The sequence below is a fragment of the Chiloscyllium punctatum genome, chromosome 2 (genome assembly GCF_047496795.1).
Source record: "Chiloscyllium punctatum isolate Juve2018m chromosome 2, sChiPun1.3, whole genome shotgun sequence".
NCBI lineage: Eukaryota > Metazoa > Chordata > Chondrichthyes > Orectolobiformes > Hemiscylliidae > Chiloscyllium > Chiloscyllium punctatum.
This window is the reverse complement of record NC_092740.1, coordinates 83,501,682-83,521,682: the sequence shown is the minus strand read 5'-3', so window position 1 is coordinate 83,521,682 and position 20,001 is coordinate 83,501,682. Positions and strand designations below refer to the sequence as shown.

Genomic DNA, 20,001 nt, shown 5'->3' with positions numbered 1-20,001 from the left:
GATAAGGACATTACTATGGCACCAGATACTATGTGCTGTTTTGGTCTCCTTACTTAAGGAAATATGTAAATACTTTGAAGGCATTTCAGAGGAGGCTCACTATATTGATAGCTGGAATCAGCAGATTGGCTTATGTAAATACATTGGACATGCAGGGCTTGTTTCACTGGAGCTTAGAAGAATGAGGGTGATTTGATTGAACGTATAAGATACTAAATGGTTTTGACAGAGTGAACACAGAAAGAGTATTTCTTTTTGTGGGTGATTCTTGAATGAAGGAATATTGTTTTAAAATTGATGGCCACCTTTTTGGGAGAGGGATGAGAAACTTTTCCACTCAAAGGTTTGTGAAACTTTGGAACTCTGGCTCTGAAGATGACAACACAGGATGATTTTATATTTGCAAACCAGACTTAAATACATTCTTTTCGGCAAGAGAATCAAAGCTTTTCAAGAGGACATGGGAGTATGGAATCCAAAACACAAACAGATTAATCAGAATCTTACTGAATAGCAGGACAGGCTCCTTTTTATTATGTTCTACCACACTTGAACAGTCAGCAAGCTAGTTAATCTGTAGGCAATATATGGTCAACATTGTTCAAGGGGAGGTGATGGCCTAGTGGTATTATCACTAGTCTATTAATCCAGAGACCCAGAGAATGTTCTAGGGACCTGCGTTTGAATCCCACCATGGCAGATGGTGAAGTTTGAATTCAATAAAAATATGGAATTAAATGTCTAATGAGGTCCAGGAAACCACTGTCGATTGTAGGGAGAAAACTATCTGGTTCACTAATGGCCTTAGGGAAGGAAATCTGCTGTCCTTACCTGGTCTGGCCTGTGTGTGATGTCAGATCCACAGATATGCGGGTGACTTTCAACAGCTTTCTGGACAATGAAGGATGGGCAATAAATGCTGGCCCACATTCTGTGAATAATTAAAGAAAATCATGCTACAATGAACAAGACTATCCTTGATGTACTTCTTTATTACAGTATCAGTGTATGTTGAAACCCCAGTTTGGTGGTAGGTAGACATGTCCCTATTGTGAGTTAGGTTTCATTCATTTGAGTAAGAAAATGGCCAGAGTGTGCAAACAAGGGAAAGCCAAAGGCATATTCCCAAAATTTCCATGAATTAAACTGGGACACAACAGAAGTATTTTAAAAAGTGTTCAGTGCTATGGTTTCTAGCTCTATGTGTGTCCAATGGGGAAAAGCACGTCATTAAAATTTGCTGAGCAATTGGAAACAAAGGTCTACACAAATGTAGTAAGCACGATAAACAGTTGAAGAACTAAAAGACCTCCAAAAGATAAAGACTATATTTAGGGTACCAATTAAGAGTCAGATTAGAATTCTGTATTTGTTAACCAGAATTTATGTAAATAGACAAAAGCCGTCAGAATCCATAGACCACTTTGTGATCAGATGCAAAGAAAAGGACTCATTACGTGACTTTTCAGATGAGCAAATTGATTTGTTGGTTGTCATATATACAATTATGGAAGCCTTCCAGAAATATTTTCTACACAAACTGATAGTATAGCATCAAGAGTTACTGAAAGATAGATACTTGTGGGTCAATGAAGCTTACAAGTCTTAAATATATCTTAATAATTGACACAATCACTAAAACACCAAACACGGCAAGACATGTGGCCATCAGCATGTATCAAGGAAAACCCCAACATTCAATCAATTTTGCAAATCATATCGCAAATAAAGGTCAGTGGCAGAGGGACTAGAGCAAAGGTTAATGTAGCTGCAAAGAGCTTTGCTCTGACCCAAACAGGCCATGTTCAAGGAGTACTTTGAAGCTACAATAAAGTCCACCTGGTATTGTGCCAGAGGAGAATACATGAAATAATCAACAAAAAGAGAATCTTTCAATGTATATGATAAGACAAAGACCCATGAACACATGTCTCACACTATCAATTTTGTGGAAAACATCAATATCATCATAGTCTCCAAAATATTTGCAAAAATTCAAACTGTCATTAGGCAATTGGTGAATATTTGTTATCAGCTAAGGGCAACTGCCAATTTACTAACCTTGTGAATTCTAAAAAAATGCATACTCACAGACATGAGAAGTCATAACGAAACCTGTGAATATATACATTTAATTAATTCCTCATGCAGAATCAATAGTGCAGGAGTACAAGTACAATCAATCTGCCTGGGCATCTACATTGTGGGGCCAGCAATTGGAGGGATACCAGAGTGCTTGTGGGAGTGTGGTAGTGCCACACCAAGAGGTGTCCACACATCTCTGCACCAAGAGGCCTAGGTTTAAGTCCCACCTGCTCAGAGGTGCATCATACATTTTCGAACAGAATGGTTAGAAAGACTATCTTGTAGGTATACCAAGATGCCCTAATCTCACACTAATCTCAATCCATATAATCCGTCAAACCTCAGAAACCTAATAGAACTGTAACATACTTATGGAACTGAATATGAAAGAAAAAAACTGAAGCACTACTTTACTCTGAATAGAAATTGCTAATCGCTAGCTCTCTGCTGTGAACAAAAAGTTAAAGTTAAAGAGAAAGAGGCTAAATTTCTAGCTCAGAATTAATCCAAACTTGAGACCATTATGCCTGAGATGACATTTTTAGTGAATACCTCTGCTCTGCTTCCATAATGAATGAAGAGCTTGAAGAGAAATAAAGTGAGCAGAATAAATTACAAGCTCTGTAGCATCAATTCAATGAAACTATCAATAAACTACCTTTGATAGTTTACAGGAAGATCTGGAGCAACCTGCATGCAAAGCTTATCAGACTCTGCAGGAGCAGCTGCAGACACATTAGACTGAACTCGAACCAATATTGGATAAATGACAGACCTGCAGAAATAGATGGAAATGCACAGTGCAACAAAAAGGAGCTACAAGTCATTCACAAGACAGACCTATTGAAAATAATAATGAACAACAAAGCTCTAGCCAAATATTTTAAGCATGGTTTAGAGAAAGCCCAGCAACTACTGAAACAGCAGGTGAAAGACCATGCTTCGAATAAAACATAAAGGGTAACAATTGAAGAGGTTGGACAATTATTAGAGCAGGGTATGAAGAAAACCAACAGGAGGCTAAAACTTTGAAAAACTTTGAAGAAACCTGTGTTTAAAACCAAAGCTTTCAAAATGAGCTGATGACATTATAGAAGTTTATAAAGTCATGAGGGGCATAGACAGGATGAATAATCAAATTCTTTTCCCCCGGGTAAGGGAGTCCAAAACTACATGGCATAAGTTTAAGGTGAGAGGGCAAAGATTTAAAAAGGAGCTAAGATGCAATTTTTCATGCAGAGGTACGAGTATAGAATGAGCTGCCAGTGGAAATAGCAGAGGCTGGTACTGTTATAACATTAAAAAGTTATTTAGATCAGTATATGAATAAGAAGGGTTTAGAGGGTTATGGGCCTAATGCTAGCAAATGGAACTAGATTAATTTAGGGTATCTGGTCGGCTTGGGCAAGTTGGACTGAAGGATCTGTTTCCATGCTGTATATCTCTGACACTATGGCTCTATAAATCTTAATAAAATCAAATGATGAAATGTCAAGAACACCTGAACAACTTGTAACAGCTTGAGAAAGGAATCAATCAATGGTTAATCTGAAACAAAACTTGGCTGTAGCGCATTAGGATAAGCACGTTCTGGAACAGCAGCTGCAGTCTGTGAAAGAAAAATGGGCAATTCAAACAAGAATGACAGACAATATCACTGTTGACTGTGGAAATTGATGCACCTCCAGACAAAGTCATCTTCAAGAGATCTGGAAGTATCAGCGAATTACTGATATGCTTAGAGACACGTCAGCTCACTTGTTAATGTAAATAATTAAACTTTCTTTTGAAAAGGAGGTAGTTTCCATAAGTATACTTTGCCTTCAAGAAAGCTTACCTTTCAGGACTCCACATGTCTGTCTACAGTGTTGCCAATCTGCCTATCAGTTAGTTTGTTGTGGATTTTCAAATGGTGTGCACCACAAATAGCAGCTGTCCCAATACCTGCTTCATAACTTGTAGATTTTTTACTGTTTTAAATACATTAACTCACTGAGCTAATCAATCTGTGAAGAATGACTAATCAATGTGAATGTCTGAGAGTAATTTGAAACAGTGACTTAAATATGCCAAAAAAAAGCATGTGATGCAGTCAAATGCTTCACAGAATACTTGTGATGTTAATCGATTAAATATCTATGCAACTGAGTTTTATGACGACAGCGAAAGTAGGCTGGGGCCATTAGTTTAGTTGTGCCTTCGGTTCAAAAGAATCAGGAGGACACTGGCTCAGTGGAAGGGTTTTGGTTTGTACGGTCTCTAAGTTATGAGAGTTTGTGTGAAAGTTTGTAAGTTAAAACGAGGCGACAGAAGTGAACAGAGGTTCAGGCAAGCAGGACTGGTAAGGAGTTACAGAGCTGTCTCAGCAGTCTATGGAAGAGAACTGGAATGGGCCAATTAAATAAACTGTGAAGGAGTTGGTATAGGAATGATATCCATCTGGGATTGAGTGTCTGCAAAGAGATCTTGTGGGAAATAGTTTGAAACTGAAATAAAAAGAGATGGTGCTGGAGAAACTCAATGGTTATGGCAGCATCTGTGAACAAAATTAATGGCTCGAGTTCAATATGACTGTATTCTGAGTTCATAGATCTCCAGCATCCTCAGCATTTTGCTTTTATTTGACGTTGAATCTTTGTTAAACATTTATGTTAAGGTCTTTCTAAACTGATATATCTAAAAATATGATAGCTTTATTTGTTTATCTTTTCCCTTCTGTAATAAACTTGTGTTCTGTTGTTAAAAAAGACACTTGCAGGTTTGTGTAAATATGTTCAGTAATTAACTGCCATGGTAACCATCTGCAAAAATTAATCTTATAATCTATCAAGGCAAGTTTCACTCTGGGATCTGATATGCTTAGTATACATACAAACAAGTTCCATGATTACATAACTTTAGTGAGTAACTGTGATGCCAAATTTTAATGTCAGGAAAAATTGGGGTTATGGTATCTTAATTATCTATTGCACTGCTGCTGTTTAAAACTGATACTCAAGAGATTTGGTCCTGAAGTATGATAACCACAAAATAATGTGACACAGAATTCTCAAAGTGGTACAATTACATTGAAGGTCATTGTGGTAGATAGTGAAAGATTTTACACCTGTTTTATGTTTAATTATTCTTAAGACTTCAACTGAAGATAGCTCCAAGCATTATTGGCAAGGTAAAGCTTGTTTAACTGTAGTTCCTGCGAACCAATATAACTGACAGGCAATTTTTTTATTTTTATTTAAGACAATAGAATCTATTGACTCTGGAAAACTCTTCCTTCATGCGTACTTTGTTGACCTAGATGGCTCAATTAAAACATTGCGTTACTATGCTGGCTGGGCTGACAAAATCCAAGGACGCACCATCCCTGTGGGTAAGGTTATATTTATGTCTATTAATTGTGTTGAATTAATGTTTTCATCTGCCCTTGAAATAAACACTGTGGGAATTTTCTAATATTGTGAGAATGTCTTAGAAGAATGTTTATTTTTGGCCAAATTATTCTAATCTCAAACTTTTCAGAACCAGAAACAAAATTATCTTGTCTGTTACTCCCAGTACAGGTCTTAAACTTCAATAATCCTTGAACAGCTGTGTTAGAAACAACAGCTATTTAAATATATTAATGGGCAACTATAAATAAGTCATTCCCAAGGTGCACCTAAAATCATTCTTTATTACAGACCTTTTCTGCTGACCATTTCCTTCACATCTAATATGCCATGACATTGATTTCTTGCCAATGTATGGAATCATAAGCACAAATATTAACTCCAGTGGAAATGAGCTTTTCTTCATACATGAGCATAAATGGTAAAAATTAGTAGGACTAATCACATTCAAGAGGCATCACAGAGGTATTCAATTCCATACATATCAAAATTACACATTAGTGCATTTTAAAACCTAGCTGATTTGGAATGCCACCCATCAGAAATTGTACTTCTCCCACTACCCTGACAACCAAGGTATTTAAATCACTAGAGATTAGAAACTCAGTCTGTAATTAATTCCATTGGCAGTGAGACTTGTCAGTAAGTTGTGTCTTATTGAAAAATGGTTTTCAACTCTTTTGTATCTTTAGCAGCTTGATAAACAAGTCATTGGCTAAGAATAGGAGGTGTCCATTGAAGAGATTTGCATCTGATTTACAATATACATTGAGCTGCGCATACATGTATTGGACTTCCAACAGTGAGCAGTAGACATTAATTTTCCTTGGATCCAGAATGTTTAATATCTCTGCAATTTTAGACTTATTGTTCAGGTATACTTTTACAGTTTGTTACATTAATACAACCACATGGTACCCAGTTGAGTAAATTAACTGAAGCCTGGGAAGAATGTATGGAATACATGAATCCTTTGCTCTCATATCAGCTGTACTACAACCACAAATGCTGCAAAGAAAACTTATTTTTAACAACCCCAAGGCATTTGTTTCTCTAGATATTCTTAATCCTATTTTAAAATAGTTTTATGCTGGCATTGAGCTAACGGCCCATTGATGCTTCACTATTATTTAAAACTCAGCAATGTAGTTTAATTTTGTTCAACGCTGATAATGATCAGGAACTTGTAGTATAACAATGCCATTTAAAAAATCAACTGGCAGTTCAAAGTGCTAAATTAAAATGTTCCCTCCCATTGCCAAAAGAAGACTTTTCAAAATATATGGCATGATTTGGAGATGCCGGTGTTGGACTGGGGTGTACAAAGTTAAAAATCATGCAACACCAGGTTATAGTCCAACAGGTTTAATTGGAAGCACTAGTTTTTGGAGCGCCGCTCCTTCATCAGGTGATTGTGTGGTACGGCGCTCCAAAAGCTAGTGTGCTTCCAATTAAACCTGTTGGACTATAACCAGGTGTTGTGTGGTTTTTAACTTTCAAAATATAATTTGCAGAAGAATCTAAGAAATTCCAGAGAGGCCAAAGGACAGACAAAAGGAAATTGATTAACTCAAACATCAAATAGAATAAATGAGTAAATAAATGCTTATCAAGCTTTCGTATAATTTCTAGTCCCTGCAATGAAAGCACAGATTGTTTCCAATGCTGAGCTGACTTGAAAAAAAAAATCAGTTATGTCAGATCTGGAAAGACTCAAGTTTAGTAAATTACTTTTCAATATTAATAACAGCTTTATTGTCTGTCTTTAAAGACAACTTGGTAGTATATGTTTTAACTTATAGTATAAAGTATGTAGTAGTTAGCATTTATAAAATTTCAAATTAAAGGAAGTCATTGCTGGAAAGATTACTTTTGATCATGTTTGTGGAATATTCTTCTAAACAGTAAGACATCCACAACATGTTCCATACGCTGAGGACTCTGGAGTGTTCTCCTAAACGGTGAATAATAGCATTCTTCCTTACTGCGGGAAGGTCTACAGTGTTTTATCCTAGAATGATGGATAGTTATTTTAAACCCTACAGTGAGTGATCCGCACTGTCTCTTGTGATAATGAAGGATCCAGTGTGTTTATTCTTATAGTGAAGAATCCACAGTGTAACACTATGTTGGTGATGGTAAAACAGCCTAAGCGAGTGGGAAAACATTTAGCAGAAAATGTATGATGTAAGTAAAAGTGAATTTGTCCATTTTTGCAGGAAGATTGGAAAAACAATAGGTTATTTAAATGGAGAGAGATTGCTAAACTTTGTGGTACAGAATCCTGGTACATGAATCACTAGATGTTAGTGCGCAGATATAGCAGTTAATAGGGCTGGTATATCAAATATTGCCATTTATTGCAAGGGGAATGGAATATAAAGATATGACTTTTATTGAAGTTATACAGAATGTGGAGTATTATGTATACCTCTGGTCTCCATACTCAAATAAACTTCAGAATCAGCTCAGTGAAAGTTCAATAAACTCATTTCAGTGAAGAAGGCCTGACCTTAAAAAGAAAGTATGGTCAGGTCAAGTATATATCCATTGGACTCTGGATCGATGAGAGGAAATCTTACTGAAACAAAGAAGATTTTGAGAAGGCTTGATATGGTGGATGTGTGGAGGATGTTTCCTTTTATGGGGGAGTGTAGAACTAGGGGACATTGTTTAAGAATAAGAGTGTCCTTTTAAAGACAGAGATGAAGTGTTTTTTTTCCTCTCAAAAGGTTGTTAGAGTATAGAAATATCTTCCCCAGAAAGTAGAAGATTTCACAAAATATGCATTCATTTAAGGCTGATTTAGTGGTTGTTTGATAGATGAGGGAGTCAAACGTATGGGTTACCAACAGGAAAATAGAGTTAAGAACACAGCTATGCTCATTACAAATGGTGGAGCAAACTCAAGGATCGCACGGCCTACTCTTGCTCCTCAGACCACAATGTTGCCTCATACTGATATAAGTGTGCGTCATGTTATCCATTTAATTTGGATATTATGTGATTCATCAAGCATTAGCAAGGAAGCAACAATTTAACTGAGAGAGCGATTTTATTTCTCAGTCCTGGAAAGCCAAGAGGTCCAAAAAAAGTACCTTTTTTTTGGATTTTACATCAAGTTAGTGCAAGTCCAATTTGGTCAAAAGCCATGATCAAAAGGTACCAAATAACTTCCAGAAAAGCTTTTCAACATTTTTAAAGTTTTTAGTTTTTTTCAGTGTTATTTTCAGAGTTAAGTTCTTGTCTATTCTTAATCTTAAATAATGGCAAACACAATGTTGCTTTTTGTTGCATAGTGACAATCCTTTAGGTGTCTGCTTCCCACTGTGTGGGTGCTGTTCTGATGCTGCTGTATGTCATATAAAGCAGAGCTTAAACTTTGATTTTAAAATAGGTACTTTAAAATAATTTCCCTTCTATTAAATATTAAAAGCCCTTTGTAATTTGAATGACTGGGTTAATGTCACTGTTTAATTAACATGCAGATGTATGTGATAGGACTGTCATTCAAATGCCATTATTACAAATGCAGAGATTTTGAAGGCAAGTGTAGAGTCCCTTCCTCTGAGCCAGAAAGTCCAATTTCAAGTCCCACTGCATGATTTGGTGTCCCCAGAACAGTAAATCATAGGAACAAGACCATCAGCCCAAAATGTCTCTATCATGTTGCCATTCTAAACTAATCTTATCTGCCTGCTCACGGTTCATATCTCACTATTCCCTACTTGTTCATGTGTCTGTCCAAATGTCTCTTAAACTCTTGTTCTCATATCTGCTTCTGCCATTTCCCATGGCAGCACATTCCAGGCATCTATCACTCTCTGCATAAAATACTTCACTCACATATCTCCTCTAAATTTCCCCCTTGCACTTTAAACCTATACCTGTGTATTTCACAATTCTTCTCCAGGAAAAAAGACTCTAACTATTCACGCTATTCATGCCTCTCCTAATTGTATATACTTCTATCAGATTGCCCCTCAGCCTCCAATGCTCTAGCAAAAACAATTCAAGTCTATCCAACCTCTCCTTATAGCTAATACACACCATGGAAGGTAAAACAGGTTGATTACCAAATCCTTCTAATTGACCTAGAGCAGGTCGTAAGAGTGGGATAGCATCCAGGTCAGCCATACCTGATGCATAATGGCACTCCTCAAGTTACAGCCTATGGTGATAACTCATCACCTGTTTCAGGAAAATCTAGTCATGAAAACAAATGTTCCTGTGCATTGTCTGCATCAAGTGCTACCACATCTGGGAAGAGACTAAAATGGCTTGGTGGTTAGCATTGCTGCCTCACATTACCAGGAACCCAGGTTCAATTCTACCCTTGGGTGACAGACTGTCTGTGTGGAGTTTGCACATTCTCTGTATCTGCATGGATTTCCTCTTGGTGCTCCAACCTCCTCACACAATCCAAAAACATGCAGGTTAGGTGGATTGGCTGTGCTACATTGCCCATAGTACACACGGATGTATAGGTTAGGTGGATTATTCTTGGCAAATGCAGGATGATGGGGAATAAGGTTAGGGCATTACAGGTTTGGGTGGGATGTTTTTCAAAGTGTTGATGCAGATTCGATGGGTCGAATGACCTGCCTTCTTACTGTAGGGATTCTATCTTCTAAGCAATCGATTCCAAACTGAAGCGTTTTGTTCAAATGTGTAAACTAGTTACACATTTAATGCATATTCTAACAAATATACTTCATTAGTTATACTAATTTAAAAATGCAGTTAAATTACATAACAATCCAAATCCTTGTTTAAGGTAAATAATTGAATTAATTTCTTAATTTACATCAGATGGAGATTATCTCACATTTACAAGACATGAACCAATTGGTGTATGTGGACAAATTATACCTGTAAGTAACATTTGTAGATTTATTTTATTTGACCAAGATTCCTGGAGAGTATTGTGAGGAGTTTCACTTCCAGTTACCTGAGTCTGAAATAGAAAGTAGTCACTTGTATACGGGGCTGGAAAAAAGGGACAAGCCAGTGCTGTTTTTTAAGAGTTCTGTACTTTCACTTCTGGGAGCACCTCCTCAAAAACATATAACTAGACATACTAAATGATTTAGTGTGCAGCCTGCATATTCATTCAGCACAATAATCATTTATTGCTTTGTAAATTTCAGCGAAATCACACATCATTTCAGTATGGAATATGGTTGGCAGGCAACAGAATTAAAGATGTGCATGAATGAGTTGAAGAGTAAATATATTAACAGTTAATGCTTGATACTTCAAAGCATACAGTAAATTGTACTTGAATTCATGCATGAACAATTTCCAATGAATATACAAGCTAATTTGCATTGATCAATTTCATGTTAATTTGAATTCACTATTAACTTACTGATAAATATCATGGCTAAGAGAAACATTAGTTAGAAGGTTATTGGCATTTAAAAAACCCATCATTTATAAACAATTTTATTCATTATAGGTAAGGATTTTGCTCTTCATTTGTGTGTCAACATATAAATTTATTTGTGAAAATTTTATTCCTTACGTTTCTAATTCTGTAACTAAGATTTTGTACCTAGGTACTTTGCACCCAAGATAGCGCTGTGTCTGGTGACATTGCACACTTTCTACAGTACTCCTGTGCCCCATGCTTGAGTATACCTGACAATAAAGCCAAAATTTAAATCTAATATTTCCAGCAAAATGTTCATTTCGAACATATGGTAAACTCTATGATTCCACTTTCACAATTAAATAAAAACTGCACTTAAAGGGCTTGATTTATTGTCAACCTTGGTGGTGTGGCAGTGGAGGATTTGAAGGTGTGGCAGTGGAGGGAGTGAGGGCAGGAAATGTTGTTGGTAGTCATCACCTATTTACCCACTCCAACCATATTACAACATTGCAAGTAGAGGGGTAACATTAGGCATCCCCAGTGGGCTAATTGACACCCTTAAGAGCCTGATGATTTCCTACTTAAAGGCCTCATCCTACTGATATTTCTATCACAAAGTTCCGGAGAGTTTTTGGTCTTTGATGAGTTGTCTCTCTGAGGTGGGATATCCTGCTCCTGAGGGACAGGAATCCTCCCACCAACCTATTAACCATCATCTGGCTGTTGGGCAATCAATGTTTTTCTTGGTGGACCTTTTGACAGGATACAAGAAATTTAGTATCTCATAAAATTCAACTCAAAGGGATTGTGGAGCACAGACGTTTGCTATAACACCAACTTTGACTGCACTTCCTTTTAGCTCACTTGAGTGCGAAGGGCGCAGGAGTGTTAATTTTGCGATTACATATTATATTTTCATTGGAATTGCCAAACATTGGAAATTTCAAAGATCTATTCATGAGATTGCTATACATATACAGAAAATTATCATCCTAGTATGATGCATGAATATTATTATTATGCTATAGTCATGATAATTAAGTCCATAAAACTAACAATAATCTTGAACAAAATGTGATGTTGTTGATGCAACTTTTTTTTTGTCTCTATTAGTGGAACTTCCCACTTCTGATGTTTACTTGGAAACTTGCGCCTGCACTTTGCTGTGGCAACACAGTTGTTATTAAACCAGCAGAGCAAACTCCACTCACTGCACTCTACATGGGAGCTTTAATCAAAGAGGTAATTCATTAAACTTTAAGAGTTATAAACTTGTCATTTTTGATGTTTCTTACTAAACCAATTTTTATGCAATTGTAAATTCACATCCATCCATGTAACTGTTTCAAAACTAGCTAAATGATACCCAGTCCAAACTGAAGGAACAAACTATAGATTCATGGATATGCATTGTAATGTTTTGATCCGAATAAGACTCACCAACTAAGATAAAATGCGATAAAAGTGAAATGCATTGCTCTTGCTTTCTGGGTATTAAATGAGTGAAGAAATTTCTAATTTAAGAGACAAACACATACAATGGTATTTCGATTGAGGTGTTGTGGAGGTTTTTCCCCTACTTGCTTAAAACATTCTTCAGAGCCTTTTAATATGCTAATAAGGAGCCTCATGCTTTTTGTAGGGTATAAATTAGAAATTGATTTGCCAAGATTGCAATAGACAGCTCCATATTAAATCTGACCCACAGTGAGCACTGCTGGTCACTACTTCCTGGTTCCCCAAATCCTTATGCCCTTTGTGGAGGCCTCAGTAAGCTGCTCTAGCTAAATAATAATAATATTCATAATAATAATAATAATATTGAAACAAAATCAAAAAATGGAGTAAAAATTAAATAAAAGCAATAAAAACAGCAGAAAAAAGGTAGCAATTGTTGAGAATGAAAACCAGAGTTAAACTTTTGAGTGGAATCTCTTCATCAGAAGAGTTTGAGTGATATTTGACTTAAAGCATTAACTCAGTTTCTTTGTTCACTTCAAATATTAGTTCTGTTTCTCATTCCATTATAAACTCAGACCTGCTGGGTTTATCTGGCACTTCTTGTTTTTTAAATGATAGCTCTCATTTCTGGCAGCCACAACTAACATCTATTCTTAGCATAGAACTCCTACAGCATGGGAGCAGGCCGTTCAGTCCATACTGACCCTCCAAAGAGCACCACATCCATCTAACCCTGTATTTCCCATGGCTAATCCACCTAGTCTGCACATTCCTGGGTACTATGGGCAATTTAGTATGGTCATTCCACCTAACTGCACATCTTTAGACTGTGAAAGGAACCTGGAGCACACAGAGGTAGGGGTGAGGGGGTGGGGGTGGGGTAGAAAATGTAAACTCCACACAGTCACAGCCTGGGAATGAGCCCAGATCCCTGGTGCTGTAATGCAGCACTGCTAGCCACTGAGCAACCATGCCACCCTTTGAAAGCTGTGGACCAACTAGATGTACTCCTGCCATTGGCCTTATTCAATGCGATATCCAGATCATTCTCCCACCACTTCCCTAATATAAACAAAATCCAATTTTTAATGTCCTATTTCTGGGAAACATCTATCCCTAATATACTTACATTATGCTTGAGTATTTAATCAGATTTAAATCATAGATATTATTTTCATTCTTTCTGCTGCATCGTAATCCAGGTTAAAAACCCTATATCCTTTTCTGGCTCACTTAGTATCAGCTATTCCTTTCTGTTATGATTATAAATAGTTAAATGCAGCACTTAAAATGGCTTTTATAAGTCACAGTAAGTAAATTATTTACTAGAACTCTAGACATCGACCTGAAATTGGTTGATCATTTTTCTTTCACTTAATGCTAAAGGGCTAGGTCATGTCAAGCTTGAGTTGATACCCTTAGGCACATGGTGAATAGCAACCATAAAGGATGCAAAGTCTTCCTGCTTTACTGATTTTTGAATTTAACTACTAATCTAGAGCAAGCAAACTTTTTCGAAGTAAACTATTATTGTTCAGTTGTACAATGCTACTAAAATGAAAATTCTCAGCATTGTTTCCATGTTGTACTGAGATTCCTTTGAGTATGATACAAGAAACATTTAAATTTCTCCTTACTTTCGCAACCTGTTATGACATTGTTCCCATTTGGTAAGTATTTTTTGCTACTGAAAATTAAACATTAACTTCAACATGAAAAGTGCTTTGATTTTTTTAGATCAGATCAGTCAACTGATCACAGCATTGCTGTTCTATGTTTCTTTATCCAATCTAAAATATCATTGAGCTGATAGTTCTGCAGATCATTAAAAGTTTGTCAAATGGCCACTAAAACTGCCTGTAATTTCAATTGAGAGTAGCTGAGTTGTTGAGACCATGTGAATAAAATGTTGCTAAGTTTGAAGGAAGTTAGATAAATAAATTAGTTAATTAAGAAACTGTCATTATATGATACCAAGGTCGACAAGCAGGAGGCTGGAAGAACACAACAAGCTAGGCAGCATCAGGAGGTGGAGAAGCCAGTGTTTCAAGTGTAACACTTCTTCAGGACTGGGGCTGGGTTTAAGGGGAGCTGCCAATAACGTGGGGGGCAGGGGAGCAGGGCGTTAAGGTAGGGATAGGTGAACATAGGCAGAGGGTACGACCTGGTTCGTCGATAGGAGGAATGAATCCTGTTGGTATCTGGAAGGAAGGGTCAATCAGAGGAATGGAAGGGAGGGGGAGGGGCTGGGAAGGGAATTGGGGGATGGGAACGGGAGGCTATTGTAATTGGAGAATTCAGTGTTGAGTCCTCTGGACTGTAGGCTGCCCAGGCTGAGGATGAGATGTTGTTCCTCCAATTTGCAGTGATTCACTGTGGCAATGGAGGAGCTAAGGATGATCATGATGGAAAGGGAGTGGGAAAGGGAATTAAAATGATGGTGACTGGGAGGTCGGGTCAGCCCCTACGGGCCCAGCTGAGATGCTAAGCGAATTGTTCCTTAGGTTTACGTTTGGTGTCCCTGACGTACAGAGACCACATCACAAGCACCAGATGCAGTAAACTAGGTTGAAGGAGAGGCAGGTGAACCTCTGTCTCACCTGGAAGGACTGTGTGGGGCCCTGGATGGAGGTGGGGGGGTGTGGTGTACCAGCAGGTTTTGCATCTTTTCCGGTTGCAGGGGAAGGTACCTGTGGGTTCAGAGGGGGTTGGTGGGAAGAGTGATGTGAACCAAGGAATGATGAAGGGAGCAGTCGTTGCAGAAGGCAGAGAGGTGTGGGGAGGGGAGGATGTTCTTGGTGATGGGGTCTAATTGGAGTTGGTGGAAGTGTTTAAAGATGATACGTTGGATGTGAAGACTGATGGGGTGGTAGGTGAGGACAAGGAGGACATTGTCTTTATTGTGTTTGGGGAGGATTGGAGTGGGGAATGGATGTGGTGCATGCAAGGCTGTCTGGATGGCAGAGATGGGTAAAGCACGTTGTTCAAAATAGGTGGACATCGAGGATGCTTGGGAGTGGAATGTGTCCTTGTCCGATCAGATCCGGCAGAAGAGGAGGAATTGAGAGAATAGGATGGAGTTCTTGCAGTATACTGGGTGGGAGGAGGTGTGGTCCAGGTAGTTAGAGTCTGTGATCTTATAGTAAACATCCATTGGAGGCTGTTTCTGGAGCTGGAAATGGAGAGGTCAAGATAGGGAGGGAGGTGTCTGAGATAGACCAAGTGAATTTGAGGGCAGGATGGAAGTTGTGGGTGAAGTTGATGAGCAGCTCCAGGATGCCAGATGTCCACCTATTTTGAACAATGTGCTTTTCCCTTCTTTGTCATCCAGACAACCTTCAACTGCACTCCCTCCATTCCCCGCTCCACTGCTCTAAATGCCCCCCTTCAAATGCAATAAAGATTGGATACCTCTTGTCCTCACCTACCACCACCAGTCTCCACATCCAACGTATCATCCTTAATCACTTTCGCCACTGCGACTACACCCCATTACCAAGAACATCTACCCCTTCCCCTCCCCACCCCCTTTCTGCCTTTTGCAAGGACCGCTCCCGTGGTTTGCACCACTCTCCCCACCAACCCTCCTGAATCTTCCCCTGCAAGCATAAAAGATACAAAATCTGCCAGCACATCACCCCCCTCACCTCCATCCAGGGCCCCAAACAGTCCTTAGAGTGAGACAGAGTTTCACCTGCCTCTCCTCCAACCTAGTTTCCTGCATCAGATGCCCCTGATGTGGTCTTCTCTACATCGGGGAGACCAATCATAAACTCAGGGTATGTTTTGCCAAGCATCTCATCTGGGCCCGCAAGGGTCGACCTGACTGCCCAATTATAACCCATTTTAATTCCCCATCCCACTCCCTTTCCGCCATGACCATCCTTGGCCTCCACCATTTCGACAGTGAATTAGACCACAAATTGGAGGAGCAGCACCTCATCATCCGCCTGGGCAGCCTACAGCCCAACAGACTCAACATTGGGTTCTCCAATTTCAAATAAGCTCTTTTTGCCATCCCCTGACTCCCTTCCCAGCCCCTCCCCCACTTCCATTCCTCTCAGCAACACTTCCTTTCAGCTACCAACCAGATTCATTCCTCCCACCGTCCAACCAGGTCATACTTCAACCAACATTTGCCTATCCATACCTCACCACCATGCCCCCAACTCCACCAAACCCCGCTTTATCTGCTGCTCTCTCCTTGCAGTCACCTCAAGTCCTGAAGAGGGTTACACACAAAACAGTGATTTCTCCACCTCCTGATGCTGCCTGGCTTGCTGTGCTTTTCCAGCCTCCTGTTTGTCTATCTTGGATTCCAGCATCTGCAGTTTTTTTTTGTCTTGAACATTATATGATGCCAACTTGGATTTTAAAATATAGTTTGTAATTGATAAAACTATTGCTTTTCATTATGTAATGTGCTGATAGTGGATCACTCATAGTTTGGTGTCTTAGTGGTTAGCACTGCTATCTCATAGCACCAGGGACCTAGGTTCAATTCCAGCCTCGGGTGACTGTCTGTGTTGAGTTTGCATGTTCTCCCTGTGTCTGCGTGGGCTTTGTCTGGGTGCTATGGTTTCCTCCCACAATTCTAAAATATGTAGGTTAGATAAATTGTCTTCGAGGAGAAAGTGAGGACTGCAGATGCTGGAGATCAAAGCTGAAAATGTGTTGCTGGAAAAGCGCAGCAGGTCAGGCAGCATCTAAGGAACAGGAGAATCGACGTTTCGGGCATCAGCCCTTCTTCAGGAATGAGGAAAGTGTGTCCAGCAGGCTAAGGTAAAAGGTAGGGCGGAGGGACTTGGGGGAGGGGCATTGGGAATGCGATAGGTGGAGGGAGGTCAAGGTGAGGGTGATAGGCCGGAGTGGGGTGGGGGCAGAGAGGTCAGAAAGAAGATTGCAGGTTAGGAAGGCGGTGCTGAGTTCGAGGGATTTGACTGAGACAAGGTGGGAGGAGGGGAAATGAGGAAACTGGAGAAATCTGAGTTCATCCCTTGTGGTTGGAGGGTTCCCAGGTGGAAGATGAGGCGCTCTTCCTCCAACCGTCGTGTTGCCATGGTCTGGCGATGGAGGAGTCCAAGGACCTGCATGTCCTTGGTGGAGTGGGAGATTTCCTCAAAAACTGCATGCATTCATGTAGAACTCTGAGCTTAAAAACTACATGAATTTATGTAAAACACTGCTATCTCACTTTTTAGATTAGAATCAATCTAAACATCATGGCATCGACAGAGAACACAGGGGGCTAACACCTTCAACATATTATCTAGCTATCACCATTGTTAACAGCTAACCCGAGAATGCAACTTTAAAAAAAGGTTTTGTGATTTACACATGAGAGAAGTGAAACTATCATTGTATTCTAACAGATGAAAGGCTTAACAGACAATCAATTTTTCAATGTATAATTTCAGTTACATCACACTGTAAATTTTTGCTATAAATTCTGTGTTACGATCGACCCTCCACTATCACCTGATGAAGGAGCGTCGTTCCAAAAGCTAGTGTGCTTCCAATTAAACCTGTTGAACAATAACCTGGTGTTGTGTGATTTTTAATTTCAAACCAGGATAGTGTATGAAATGGAGGGGAACTTGCAGTATTGATTCTCCAATGCATCGGCTACCTGTGTCTTTCTAGATGGTTGGCTGTTTAGCTGATGCTGTTGTTGGAAACCTGTTGAATTTCTGTTGTGTCAGGAGATGAAAAAACTTTAAAGAATTTCAAGGCAATTTTAAGACAAAAGCTATACAATGCCATCTTTTGTTTAAAAATTATGGGGATGTTGCAAAGTTTAAAGGGAAAGTTAAATATTTTATAACATTAACATGGACCTACTTTTCAATGCTAATTTTTATATTAGCCAATCTTCTCCATTTCCTAACTGCCCTAGTACCTCAATGCACCAGTTTAACACATGTGGTCGCTAACTGCATCCCAATGAGACAAAGACTTCAAAGATACCATTCGCCATGTGGCAATAACAGTCAGTGAGAAATGGATGTGTCTCCCTGTCAACAGTCAATTGTGAACCTATTGTTGCAATTAAAAACAGACCTACACTTGATGATCAGAAAAGATGAGATTGCATTCCTGCCAATACTAAGGAAAGAAAATGTAACATGATTCCAAATCATTATTGTAGCATAAATAAATTATATTGCATTATAAAATCATTATTATACTTTCCTCCTCAAGTCACAAATATATCAATGTGGACTAAATGAACTTCAAATGTTGCCTTAGCCACAGTTTATAAAAAAGTCCAGTAGGTGTGAGATCTATCTGATTTGTCATTTTCCCCAGACTATTATATCTTGATTTTCCATGATTGATTGTGTTTGGAGTGACCAATTTGTCCCATTTTACCATTTAAGTTAACTTTGAAAGAGTCCACAAAATAACAATAAAGCATTCCAATTAAAATGAGATTGAAAAGCACTCATCATAATGACCAAACGCGCTAATCAATGACAGAAATTTGGCTGGTTCAGAGGAACCTGCCTCCTTTTTTTCCTAATTTGCCAGTAATTCTGTGAATTTAATAACAAAGATTGATGATAAGAATTTTACAAACATAAAAATAAAATACAGGGTAGGACCTGCTGGTACTTTCCTATATCATACAGTTGTTAAGTCATAGGCATGATGATTCAGAATGCCACCTGTCTGGCATCTAGCCTTGTAATCACCTGGGAGAGATATTTAAAAAAGACAACCAAGTTGGGAGCAGAAAATCTGGATAACATATTGCTTTTGGGCCTGTAAACTAACCCAGGGAGTACATTAAAAATGTATCATCTTGTTAGTTTATGATCTGCATTCTCTATTTTGTGACTTCTAGTACAGCAAGATATTTATTCAGTTCACTTTTAAATGATTGCTATGAATTAACGTTTTGACAGCTTGTTCCCTACATCTACTAATCTCTGTGAAAGTAAGAACCACCTGACACCTTTTCCCTTTATGCATGATGAGGTCAGGCACTATTGCCCAGCACTGTTCTTTTTGAGAGAACTGATCAACAAAGATCTGGCACAGCTCTCACTATGGATACTTTATACATGATGATCTCCGATTGTATCTAACGTAAGTAATGTACACAATCTTATCTCTTCTGAAATTTAAACGCCTCTGTTAGATAGCCTTGGTTTTTAAACCTTTCCATAATAAACACAATTAGATTTTAAGTCTCTTGAGTTTTAGGGTGGGTTTCATTCTTACAGCACTTTTCTAATCTTTTTCCAAGGCCCCTTTATCGCCCGTTGTATTAGGCAATCAGCCAGGATAGAGTATTCCTAGTTAAAGCCTGATGAACATCATATCAGGTCTTTTATTTATCAGTTCTCTCAAAAGAACAGTGCTGGGCAATAGTGCCTCACCTCATCATGCCTAAAGGGAAAAGTGATTTTTCTGCAGACTCATCAAGGTTCTATTCATTCTGGTTCAGATTTGTAACATATTTTGATGTATTGCACTTACATATAACTACACCTTTATATTTAAGTAAGTTTGTAATTGTTCTCCATTTTTAGAGTCATAGACACAAAGTCATAGAGTTCTACAGCACGGAAACAGACCCTTTGGTCCAACTTATCCATGCTGACCAGATGTCTTAAATTAATCTAGTCCCATTTGCCAGCAGTTGGAGAGTATCCCTTAAGTCTTTACTATTCATCTACCCAT

The 20,001-nt window shown here is 38.6% G+C and overlaps 1 protein-coding gene across 5 annotated transcripts in view; it reads left to right on the top strand.

Moving 5' to 3' along the window:
• LOC140486161 (aldehyde dehydrogenase 1A1-like) overlaps positions 1-20,001 on the top strand; it is a 99,284-nt gene that overhangs the window by 41,393 nt on the left and 37,890 nt on the right. For all 5 annotated transcript variants that reach the window (XM_072584898.1, XM_072584878.1, XM_072584868.1 and 2 more), the window contains 3 exons: positions 5,326-5,455; positions 10,287-10,348; positions 11,965-12,093. In XM_072584898.1, the coding sequence (XP_072440999.1) occupies positions 5,326-5,455; positions 10,287-10,348; positions 11,965-12,093 (321 nt within the window). The remainder of the gene's footprint in view (positions 1-5,325; positions 5,456-10,286; positions 10,349-11,964; positions 12,094-20,001) is intronic.